This window comes from Vitis vinifera, chromosome 13, assembly GCF_030704535.1.
Source record: "Vitis vinifera cultivar Pinot Noir 40024 chromosome 13, ASM3070453v1".
In the NCBI taxonomy this organism is placed as follows: domain Eukaryota; kingdom Viridiplantae; phylum Streptophyta; class Magnoliopsida; order Vitales; family Vitaceae; genus Vitis; species Vitis vinifera.
The window spans coordinates 23,144,383-23,157,403 of NC_081817.1; the positions used below are offsets into that span (position 1 = coordinate 23,144,383).

Genomic DNA, 13,021 nt, shown 5'->3' on the forward strand with positions numbered 1-13,021 from the left:
ACCAAATTCATGTCATCGTGCTTGGATTTGGGTAGTGTGTACCTACGTGTATTTGGCTTATAAACTTACACCCATTTCCATCCATTAGCCATTGGAGGAGGTTCATCTTGATGTAAACCATTGGGAAAGAAACAAGACCGTCCTAAATTCTTTCAGGTCATGCTGGATTCGCTGAATATCTTACCAGACAAGATAAGATAATCATGGCTAGGAATAGAAAAAGTGAAGGAATAATTTATCTATTTTTTATTTTTATTTTTATTATTTTATCATAAATTTATTTCTTTTATCAATTTCCACGTTTTTATTTTATATATTACCCATTTTGAAGCACTCACAAAATAATAATATTATAGCATTTTAATAAAGAAATAAAAATTTATTTATTAAATGATATTAAAAAAGTGGTCTCATTTTTTTTAATAATATTTTTATTTTATATATTGTCATTAAAATATAAAATTATTAATGTATAGGAGTTTTTGAACCAGAAATTGTAAAAAAGGCAAAATATCAAATAAAATTTCTTTGAAAAAGGAAATCAAGTGTCCCTGTCACAAAAGCTGAAAAAGAAGATTCTGTGAAGCTTCCCATTTTATTTATTTATTTATTTTTAATTTTTAATTTTTTGTAATATTTTTTCTCTCTCGCACTGAAAAGCCAAAAGATCCGCCATTCACCTTGGGTTGACTTGTACGGACACACTGGGTGTTGGTAAGTTTAACCAGAAAAATTTATGATATTTATTCAACCTTTTACCTAAGACTATTAAATAAAAATAAATAAAATTAAAATAGAAAATATTTAAGATGCCTTTGAAAGTATTTCTTGAAGGTTATGTTTGCCCTTCTCATTTTAAAAAATATAAAAAAAAAATCAATTATAATTATAATTAATTTAAAATTAATATATTTTCTAATTATTTAATTTTTATACCATGAAACTAAATAATTGAAATGAGCTTGAAATAGTAAATAAAAATAATTTATTAATTTTAAATTTATTTTTATTAGTTTATTTTTCTTATGTTTTTCCTTTCAATTTTTTTCTCACAAATTTTTTAGAACCATAACATAATTAAAATGTTTTCTTTAGAGGTGTTTTTAGAAAAATTATATTTCAAGTTTTTTTTTTCTTTTTTTTTTTCCTAGAAAATACTATAAGTGATTTTTAAAACTGTTTCCTAAGTTTTATTAAATACTTAAAGTGCATTTGACAAAGTTTTTGTTTGAAGTGTTTTTAATAGGAGTGTTTTTTCTAAAAGTATTTTTAGGAGAATTATCGTAAGTATTTTTTTATAAAACATTATAATTGATTTTCAAACATTATAAGTAATTTTTTAAGTTTTTAAAATATTTTAAAAAATTTGTTGAACATTTTTTAATTTAAAATTATTTTCTAAAACCACTATTAAATAAAACTTTTAATTTAAAAAAAAAAAAATTTTAGATGAAAAACGTTTTCTAAAATCATATGATAATGTTGATATCATTTGGATAAATACCCAACCAATACATTAAAATCCTTGTCACCCAAGCCTTGAGAAAAAAGTCGGAAAGTGGTGATATTGAAGGGTAATTACATAAGATGGTCGGGTGGTTTCAAAAGTTGGAAAGCGTTGATATTGAAGGTTAATTACAAAACATGGTCGGATGCAACGCACGAGGAAAAAGCGAAAACAAACCGTGAAGTGAAAAGAAGGAAATAGACGGATGATGGATAATAAAAAGCTCCACTTAATCACATCTAGCAAGTGCATAAAGAGATTAGCGAGAAACTACCTTGTTGTCTTATTTTCATTTGTTACAAAAATGGATTTTCTTGTACTCATCTAAAACCAAACTTAAGACTTTAAGTCCCCATCATGTGTGTTCGCGTGAAAGTCTTTATGCTGATTTCTCCCTTCTCTAGACATGTGAAATGTAGTGATTAAGACCATCTAAAAACCTAAAAAAAGACATGTACAAAGTTTATTTCTCTAAAGCCACTTTATTTCCCTTTTTTTTTTTTTTTTTTTTTTGTGGGTTTGGAAAAACATAAAGGAAAACAACATCAATCTTTTAGTGGGGCATAAATGCATACCTATGATATACTTAGATAGATGATATGTCAATTGTCAAGTCATGAAAAGAAAAGTCATTTTCTTTTCTCTTTCTAGGTTTCATGACACATTCTCCATTTTCCTTTTACCTTTCAATTTTTTTTTTTTTTTTTTTTTTGGGAAAAAAAATCTTGAATTTGGATTTTCTTTTTGATGCATTTTCTTTTCACAAAGTCAACAAAAGGGTTACCTACATAATCTAGGTGATAGGAAAAACCAACACCAAAAACCCTAATACTTTTTTCAATAAGACCCTCATACTTTTTTCAATAAGTTAATTATTGCATTTAAGAGGTTAGAATTCTTGCAATCTTGTAGTTATTTTTTGTCAAAATATAAGGTCAATAATTAACCAAAAAAATCAATTAGAAAGTTGAAAAATGATGGTTGTTATTTGACTTATCATGTGTCCATTCCATAGTGAAATGAATAAACCAACTTTTTGGACAATCATTTTGTAGCCACACAAAATTTGGAGGTAGCATTCCCTTTGTATAAGACTTCTACATGCATTGTACTAAAAATGAAAAACCCTTTTCCATACATGAATGTTTTTCATGTCAAAAAACTTTTTTTCTTTTCTTGTTTTCATATGGTGAAGTGGGAATTCTTTTTTCTTTTTTCTTTTTGATTTATTTATTAATAAAATATTTTTGACCATAGAAGTAGGTAATGGTTTGACATTGGCACACCCTAATTGACATGGACAAGCACTCTTTTTTGGTTGCTTCTAGTAAAAGAAAGAATTTTGCTCCAAACTATAATGCTTTCTTATGTCATGGCTTCAATTCTTTCTCCACACTCCACACCCTAGTAGTGCCTCCTCCCTTTTTTTTATGTATCATTACTCCTATTTTTCATATCTTTCTTCTCCACATTGGGGCTCCATTTCTTTCTTCTCCACATTGGGGCTCCAATTCTATTGGATTGAATATTGCCTAATTTGATCTAAATTGACCTTGGAATAGGTTTGTTAGATGCTTTCATAGATTTTATCAAAAATGAAACATATAATTTCACTTTAAAAGGAAAGATTATTGGTCCAACTTAGAGTCCATTTGTGAAGGATTTAAGTGCTTTCTAATATTTGAAAGCATGTCTTTCGTAAAAATTAGAGGTTTACACATTTTATAATAAATGTGGTGCAGAAAAAAAAAGACGATGATAAACATTGACTATAATCACTACCAAACCCACCTTTGGAATGTGTTTTCATTTTAGTTTTATTTTTCAACTATTATTCCTATTTTTAAATTTTACTCATTTACATCTTATTCTTATTTATGAAACTTATGCAATTAAAATCTCATTTATGAGCACTAAAAAATTGTTGAAATTCATAAAAAAGGATCATTATGAAATTATAAAAAAAAAGTTGCTTTCTACTTATTTTATAATTATCAAACAATTTTTTGTTTTTTATTTTATTTTAAAATTATGGAATATATTTAGTATTTACAAAATATTAAAAGCATGATTGAAAACTCATTTTTAAAAAAATTATGGAATATATTTGATATTTATAAAATATTAAAAATATGATTGAAAATTTATTCATATTTTTAATTTTAAAAAAAAATAGTAAAATCATAATTTTACTCATTTACATCTTATTCTTATTTATGAAACTTATACAATTAAAATCTCATTTATGAATGCAAAAAAAATGGTTGAAATTCATAAAAAGGATCATTATGAAATAATAATAAAAAAGTTGCTTTCTACTTGTTATTATATAATTATCAAACAATATTTTGTTTTTTATTTGTTTTTTATTTTAAAATTATGGAATATATTTAATATTTACAAAATATTAAAAGCATGATTGAAAATTCATTTTAAAAAAATTATGGGATATATTTGATATTTATGTAAATATTAAAAACATGATTGAAAATTTATTCATATTTTAATTTTTTTAAAAAAATAGTAAAATCATAAGTACATCTACACCTTAATTAATAGTATTTTATTTTATATCATTTTTTTTTAATTTAATAAGTTTGATGGGAAAAATAAGATGTTAGAACAATTTTTATATGGCGGACAACAAGATAAAATCATTATTATTCTAAAATTGAAGTCAAATAATAAATCATTCTTTTTTCTTTTTTTATGCTTGCATTTCTTTCTCAAGTCAACTATAAAATTCCCATCCTTTTGGTTTAAATTTGGGAACTCACCCTTTAATCATATATTCCCATCAAAATTATTGAAATCTTAGGTATATAATTTTTGTCTAATCATTAATTAGGCCAACTCATACATTATAATTTTTCCATGCATCTATCCATTTGAAATTAATTAGACTAATTCCACCATTTTCCACTTCCAATTACAAAAAATAAAAAATTAAAAAAAAATTACATATGAAAATTTTGAACACCCTTCATCCAAAAATGAGAATAATAAAAAAAAAACTTACATTTTCACTTATATTATCATTATTATAGATAGATCTAACTCGTTGAATGATGATACAAATAAATGAGATAGATGATGATATAAATAAGTGAAACAAAATTTTATATTTTTATTTAAATTATTCTTGTTATAGATCTCGGCCGTTGAATAATGATATAAATAAATGAGATAGACGATGATTAAAATAAATGACACAAAATCTAAACCCATAAATAATAATACAAATAAATGAGATATTAAAATGCCCCATTAATACATTTGATTGATTGATTGATTTTTTGTTTTTAAGCATAGCTCCCATAACTTAAAAGTGGTTTTGTAAGCAATAGTTTTGTCAACTTGTCACGTGCTATTTCCTTATGATATATTTTAGAATAAACTATTAAAAAATAAAAGGTTTATTTATTTATTTATTTTTAATTTCATTAAAAAAATATAAAAAGGAGGAAGGGGGGCCTGGCCCAAGTGAAAGTGGTGTGACAAGTTGCACAATAGTTGTCGGCAGGGTACAGTGACAAAATGAAATGGAGTGTGACCCAAAACTTGAAGTTTCCATACAAATTAGGATGTCACTGTCAACATGATCCTCTCCTAAGTCCTACTCCTATCCATCCCCCTAGGCGTGTTCACTGGGTTTACCATTTTTTGACTAAATTCCAATCTTTACCCTCTTAATTGTTCCACTCCATTTATACCCATTCCAATTCCTAGCCTTTGCTTCATATCTATCCCCAAATCTTTTGTGGTCACTCTCATGCATCCTCACCTACCCTTTTCCTCCTTTTAAGAATCTCTCCTACTCTTACCCACCCTTTTATTCCAAATATATCCACTTCAATGCATGTGCCACCTCTTTTATTCTCCAAAATGTACTCTAAATTCACAATTTTATACTTTGTATCTTTTTGGATAAGCATTGAAAAAGATACCTTTATGTTAGGTTTTATTGTATGATGGAGTGTATTTTTTTTTTTCGTATTTATCAAAAAAACATTATCAATCATATATGTATTTTTAGATTCCATTTTTATACTTTAATCTCATTTATTTGTATAATTATATTATGAAGTCATTCGTTTATTCTTTTTTTCAATAAGTTAAATCTCATTATATATATATTCAATGATTCAGATAATTTGTTAGGTAGATATCACTGCGATACTTTAACATTTTTCCGTTACTCTATAACTTGATCTCATTTTTTTGGTATTTTGATCCGATCTTATTATATTTTGGTTCAATTTCTTTATATGTAGTTTCGGTTTTTTACACTGTTATTCAACAATCCAAATTCTAGGTGCGAGAAATAATGATTCAATAATCTAATTTTTTTTTTCTAACATCTTTTTTATAAAATTATCAAATTTATGGCCATCATGTTGAATGATTAATCGATATGTAAGTTTGAGGAGGTAAGTGTTGAAGTCTAGTTTTATACATCAAATATGATAGAAAATTAGCTTAAAAAAGGTATTAATATATCAAGTATTTTAAAAAATGAGATTGAAATGAAGCCCTAATTTTGGGAAGTATTGAAGACGCGCCAATATGATGCAATTGGGTTAAGTTGATGAAAAAATGAAGAGGGTCACAAACCACCACCACAAAAAGGGTAAAGTCAATTGCTATTCTAATCCAATAATTCAAAGCATAGATCCCAAAGTTAGGTGGCCACATGCTTGCCAAGAGACCCCCATATATCATACAAACTTTTAATATATCTCAAGGGCTATACATTTCATATTTCCTTGATATAGTTATTAGAATCATGTCCACTTCTTTATTTTTAGAAATAATTTATCACAACTCCTAACCATTCTTTTTCTTTCCATTTTATTTATTTATTTCTAAATTAGTCCTTAAAAGTGTTTGAATTTTCAAAAATATCATGGGTGCATTTCCTAATTTCTATTTTTAGAAGGTAAAATAATTGTATAAAATACAAAAAATTTAAAATTATATAAAATTCTTTATAAGAAATTTTACTTTTTATAGAAAAATTATTACTATTTTCCTTTTTTGGAAACAAGGAAAAAAAAAGGAAATACATCCAAATAATAAAAAAATGTTTTATTTTTATATAGGAACATCCTTTTAAAGGGTTCATTTATTTTTTTATTTTATATGTAATTAATATGATGATGTGATTCTTTGAAAGCATAAACCCCTTGGGAAATATATGTGGAAAAGAATAACATAATTCCAAAATAATCCTTAATTTTTTTAAAATATAATTTTAATATAAATATTTTTGAGTTTTTTTAATATAATTTTTGTATTTTAATATAAAGGAAGGATGAAAATTTGTTCTCTAAAATAAAAGAAAAAAAAACTTGACAATCAAAAAATAAAAAAAGGAGTAAATGTGAAAAGGAATAACATAATTACAAAATAGTCCTTAATTTTTACAAGATATAATTTTAATTTTTTTTTTCAAAAAAAAGTTTGATTCTCTTAAGAGAGTTCGACCTATTTGAAAACTATTTTTAAATTTGTTCTTTAGAATAAAAGATCGAAAAAAGCACATTCGTCGACTAATCAAAAAATAAATTTGGTTCTTAAAAATAGAGAATAAAGTATTTTTAGAGATTTTTTTTAGTTGTTTTATTTTAAAAATATTTATATAAATATGAAAAATAATTAAAAAAAATCATTTTTAATATGTAAACAACATTTGAAATTCCCAAAAAACTCTTCTTCAAATATGTATTTAAAAATATTTTTCAAATAGAGGGTTATATTTTATATTTGAAAAATAAGGGCGTGGTTCTTATTTTGTTTGTGAGGAGAGATTAGTTTTGAAATAGGGCTTAAATTTGGAGTGGCAGCGGCGAGTATGACGCACGCGAAGTTGGTGAATGTGGGCAAAGGGGTTGCGATATTGAAGTCTATCGTCGGACAAGAACAGGAGCAGCGAGAAGGCTGTGAAGAGAGACACTTGTCTATATAAAGCTATAGCAACTCCCTTAATTCTGCCAAACAAATTTCATTCAAAACCTTCTTAGCATACCTCTCCTCTTCCTTCCATGGATAACTCTGTAGCTCCAATGGTGATTACTGATGATGGTCTTCAAGAGACCGCCATCTCCTCCAAGACAAATCCCTCCAAAGGTCGATGGAGAGCTGCCATTTTCATCATCTGTAAACCCCATTTACTTCCTCTTTCTTCTTCATTAATTCACTGTTTTTTTTTCTTTTTTTTTTCTGGGTTGTTTTAATGGTTTGTTTCATGATCTGGGTGTGCTGTAGTTGTTGAAATGGCAGAGAGGTTTGCTTACTACGGGGTGGCCGGAAACCTCTTCACCTACCTCACCAATGTCCTCGGTGAGCACACCGCCACCGCCGCCAAAAATGTAAACACCTGGGTCGGCGTCTCCGCCATCTTCCCGTTGCTCGGAGGCTTTATCGCTGATTCCTACCTTGGTCGCTTCAAGACCATTATAGCATCCTCTGTTATTTACCTCGCCGTGAGTTGATAATTTTTTTCCAACTTTTTTCTCAGCAAACAAACACAACAGCTGAACTTTTCCCTTCTTTATTAAAATCAGTATAATTGGGATTTGAAATGACAGGAAATACTACAAATGATTGAATTGTTTTGATTCTCCCCCATCTCAGGGACTACTCTTGATGACTTTGTCGGTATCAGTGCAATCACTCCGACATCACCGCGCAGTGTTTTTCACGGCGCTGTACATACTATCCATAGGAGAAGGAGGGCACAAACCATGCGTGCAGACCTTTGCAGCCGACCAATTCGATGAAGACACCGTGGAGGAGAAGAAGGACAAGAGCTCCTTCTTCAATTGGTGGTACGTGGGGATAGTGGTCGGCTCCACCACCGCCATCCTCGTGGTGATTTATGTGCAGGACAATGTGGGGTGGGGGCTCGGCTTTGGAATGCTGGCGGCGGCCGTAGCAGCAGCTCTGCTATTATTCCTAATTGGAATTAGAAGTTACCGGCGCCAGCGCCCAGTGGGCAGCCCTCTGACTAGGGTGATGCAAGTGTTGGTGGCCACCGCCAGGAAGCTGCGCGTGAACGAGACGCGCTATGGCCGAGGTGTTTGTTTGGAGGATGAGGGCGATGATGGGGTGGAGGAGGGTGGCAGGCGAGGCAGGAGTTTGGCTCCTACAAATCAATTCAGGTATGTGTCATTCCTACTAGGCAACCATTTAGGAAGGCATCTTGTCTGGTTTTCAATTCATGCATTTAAAAGGAGTACTACTGAGAAAGAACAAAATAAAATAACAGAAAGATCATAACCCATCACATCAAGGCCTACACATGAGTATGTGTATTTATATTCATACATATTCATAAGCAAGATTTGGTTCATTCTTTAAGCTTTTATGAGATATTCATTGATCAACATATAGAAAGAAGACCCATTTTACTATTACAAGACCAAATATGTCCCACTAGCTCCAGGTATATGCAGTGACAGAGCCAGAAAATCAGTTCAGGGGGTTGATAAGGAATAATTTTTTTTTTTTTTTAAATTTTTCGATAATTAATTCTAATTTATTAATTTTTTGATTTGGTTTTCCCGGAAAATTACCAACATACCCAATGAGTACGTCTGGGAAACAGAATCTGGAAGTATTCAACAAACATATCATTTTCCTAATGATGGTAATAGTATGTCCAATATTACTTTAGATCACTGACCGTCATACTCTTCTACTTTACTTTGCCTGTCCTACTCCCAAATTCTGCAGATTTTTGGATAAGGCAACCATCATTGACGATATTGATGCCTCAACCAAGGTGAGAAACCACTGGAGGCTATGCCCAGCGACCCAAGTGGAGGAAGTGAAACTTCTCTTCAGCCTGTTTCCTATTTGGTTGAGTTGCTTGACATTTGCCACTGTGATAGCACAAATGAGCACCTACTTCACCAAGCAAGGCAGCACTCTGGAGAGATCAATTGGCTCCCACTTCTCCATACCCCCAGCTTCACTTCAAGTCTGCACTGGCCTCACTATCCTTGTTTCCGTCGGACTATATGATCGGGTCCTTGTCCCGGTTGCTAGAAAATTCACTGGACTCCCCTCTGGTATAACAATGCTCCAGAGGATAGGCACTGGAATATTCTTTTCCATGCTTACCATGGTTGTAGCAGCTCTTGTAGAGACCAAAAGGATTAGCGTTGCCATAGACCATGGCCTCACGGATTCTCCCAGAACAACTCTCCCCATGAAAATATGGTGGTTGCTCCCACAATACATGCTGACGGGAATGTGTGATGTGTTCACCATTGTTGGGATGCAGGAGCTTTTCTACGACCAAATGCCTGAAGAGATGAGAAGCATTGGAGCTGCCTTGTACATCAGCACAGTGGGCGTGGGGAGCCTCATGAGCAGTGCAGCTATATCAATTGTGCAGGCTATAACATCAAGGGCTGGAGGCAAATGGCTGGGAGATAATCTGAATCGTGCCCACCTCAATTACTTCTACTCGGTGTTGGCAGGATGTAGTGCTTTGAATTTGATTGTTTACATCTGGGTTGCTAAGCGCTTTGTGTACAAAAAAACTGGATATGATGATCCGAAAGGAGAACAGAAAAAAGCAGCAGAGCTTGCATAGGTACTTTGATCATGAGAAGAGATTGACTAAAATGGAGGTTTATGCTTGAGAAGCCTTTGCAGATGTAGAAGTAATAATTTGAGTCTCACGTTCTCATTCTGTATGTGAATATATAATATCACTCAATTCATGGGGACTTGAGTCATACCCTTAATGCAATCATGTATTCCTGTTGGTGATCCAATCAAAATCTTGATCAGGTTTGAAAATATTATGTGGACTTGGATACATGGGCCAGGACTATCAAAGTGATCTCACTTTAGGCTTTTGTTGAGTAGGTGCATCTATGGAGCAAACCTATCCCACCATGACTGCCCATTTGTAGTATTTATTCATCTTGGTTTTTAGGGGAATTTAATTTTGAGTATGACTACCATTTTCACCACTCTTAAGGTGTACACTATGTGAGTTCATTTGACTTGGCCATCTCCCAATCAATCCAATCTACCTTTTTGATAGCCTTTCACAATCAATTTTATTAATCAAGCGTGACGTCCAACCCAAACCCAACTTTGAAATAAAAATATTTTTTGAGGTGATAGAAAGTGATATGAAAAGGGAAAAAAATGAAAATGGATTTTTTTTTTGGGTTGTTGAAGGTTTTTCTTTCCATCAATCAACAAGATGATAAAAAGGAAGAAAGAAAAAAAAAGAAATCAAGTAAAATAGATGAGAAATATTTTTGTTTTATCTTATCAAGGCATCGATGGTCTTCCAATCATGAGATGTTTTTAAATCAGTGGCGAAGCCACAAAGCCACAAAAGGCCTATGGGGGCAATGCCACCCCTCAAATTTGGGAATAAAAATTTTTATTTATAAAAGGTATGTACTTGATTTGTGTTATTTTCTTGAAATAAATTATTATTCTTGCCTCTCCTCAACTTATTTTCCTACTCAACCAATGTTTTAAATTATATGTAATATTTAATTATTAGGTATTTAAAGGTTAAAGAATCAAATTAAAACAATTTTTATATAAATAGAGTAGGTAATAATTAAATAGTTTTGGAGCTCGGGATGAGTTTGTTCTAAGAACGATAGAGGAATTTTCATGTGATAGACCATCTCCTATTAGATTGGTCACCTCAAAACATTGATGCAATCCTATAAGAAACAACTCTTAAGTGGGTTGGCTTGTAGTCCTTGGTGATCAAATTAGTCTTAGGAAGTTGAATAATGCTGAGAGAATACTAATTGATTCATATGCCTTATTTTGTTCCAATTGAACATATAATACCTCTCCAAATTACTTACGGTGTTTGCAAAAAGGGTAAGGGCTATCATACAAGCCAAGATTGTCAACTATTAGCGAATGTTTCTTGTTAGAGTTTATTTCTCTCTAGAATTTGTTTTTGTCATGAACTTTGTTGCCTTATTTTATGTGGTTAAGGTTTGAATCCCATTTGTACAAGGCCCTCCCATTATCCTCCCAAAGGAACATGAGGTTAGGCTTCGGTCAACGTATGTTAGGAATCATGACTTTTTTTAGGAAAGTTTATGTCACAAGGCGGCTTGACTTTCTCATTGGGCATCCTCTTACGAGGACACGTAGCTCCCCAAGGCCAAACGTCCCTTTGTTGCCCTTGTTTTTGCCATCCAAGCTAGCCTTTGATAGTCTTTGTAGGAAATACATTCTTTGATCGATCTCAATCTACATGTCATGTGGAGAAAATTGATCATCAAGCATGGCAATTATCATAGATATTGCCCATCATAGCATTGCTATAGCATTAAGTGCAACTCAGTGTAGATACATGTTCATGTTCTCGTATCCTACATCTTCAATGTTTTCTCTTAGAAGCATCCTCAAGCTCAAAGACAACGTTAGTTACCTTTTGTGTTGTTGCTTCAATATGTTTTTAGTTTGACCCTATTATTGGTCTCTTATTGCCCATTGAGAAGGGTTTTTTGGGTTTCTAGTTTAATCTCTAAGTCATTTCTCCTTCATTTGGGATTTCATAGTAGATTTAAAAATGTTCACCATTGTTTTTATGATTTTATAGGGTTAAAGTCTTGAAAATTACATTCTACAGCAAGTGGATATGTTTAGATAGAGAGGACATCAGCCAGCCAGAAGATGCCATGGATGACAAATGTTGAGGAATCTAGGTTTAACGCCATCATTCACTAGGGACAAATTGATGTAGTATTAAGATTGAGCAGATGAAAATCCTACCTTGCCATTTACTTATCAAAAGGAGGAAGATGTTAGAAGATGATGGTAAAAAATGCTCAAGTACATAGAACATTATTGTCGAACTTCCTTCATTCTAAATTATGTAGGCATTAGATTTATTTTTCCTTAGGACACGATCTCCTTTGATATTGATAAAATCTTATTTTCCTAGTGTTGCAATAACTAAATTTCCATAATTATGGTGGGATTCCCTAATTATCTTTTTCCTTAGATACGCTATTCTCGGAAAGGCAAATGGCCTTTATAGATTAGCAAGATTGTAATGGAGGAGAGAATCATCATAAAAATTTCACTAGGGAACTCCAAAACTCTTTTTTCTCAAGTTTGCATCTTTTCATTGGGTCATTTGAATTGATATTAGAGTATAATCTTAGCACCAATCATGGAAGAAGGGTTAGAACACGACTTGAAGAGACTATTAAATGGTTGAAGAACTCATCGAACAAACAAGCAACCACCTTGAGAAAAAATGGTTGCCACTATGAATTTGAATCTCGAACACGTAGCTTCAAGAATAGAGGATTCAAGTAATGGTGACTACACTTCGGTCAATCAAAGTGGAAGGAGCTATAGTCCACAAGGTATAAATCCTATTCAAATAAGGTTTTCCAAAATTAATTTTTCGAATTTGAAAGTTAAAATTCTAGTGGGTGGATTTATAAATGCAATAGATTTTTAAAATTAAAGGAATTAAAGATGAGGAGAAGATGA

General features: G+C 31.2%; 1 protein-coding gene across 1 annotated transcript; it reads left to right on the forward strand.

Moving 5' to 3' along the window:
- Positions 1 to 7,426: 7,426 nt before the first annotated feature.
- Positions 7,427 to 10,323, forward strand: LOC100263493 (protein NRT1/ PTR FAMILY 5.4). The gene is made up of 4 exons (XM_002266640.4): positions 7,427 to 7,666; positions 7,775 to 7,992; positions 8,144 to 8,670; positions 9,245 to 10,323. Exons 1-4 carry the CDS (start codon positions 7,552 to 7,554, stop codon positions 10,110 to 10,112), a joined length of 1,728 nt encoding a protein of 575 aa, XP_002266676.1. The 5' UTR covers positions 7,427 to 7,551; the 3' UTR covers positions 10,113 to 10,323.
- Positions 10,324 to 13,021: the final 2,698 nt, after the last annotated feature.

Coding starts and splice junctions, on each gene's coding strand:
- LOC100263493 (XM_002266640.4), top strand. CDS start 7,552: ATGGATAACTCTGTAGCTCCAATGGTGATTACTGATGATGGTCTTCAA. Junction 7,993..8,143: donor CCTCTGTTATTTACCTCGCC/GTGAGTTGATAA, acceptor CCCCCATCTCAG/GGACTACTCTTGATGACTTT. Junction 8,671..9,244: donor GCTCCTACAAATCAATTCAG/GTATGTGTCATT, acceptor CAAATTCTGCAG/ATTTTTGGATAAGGCAACCA.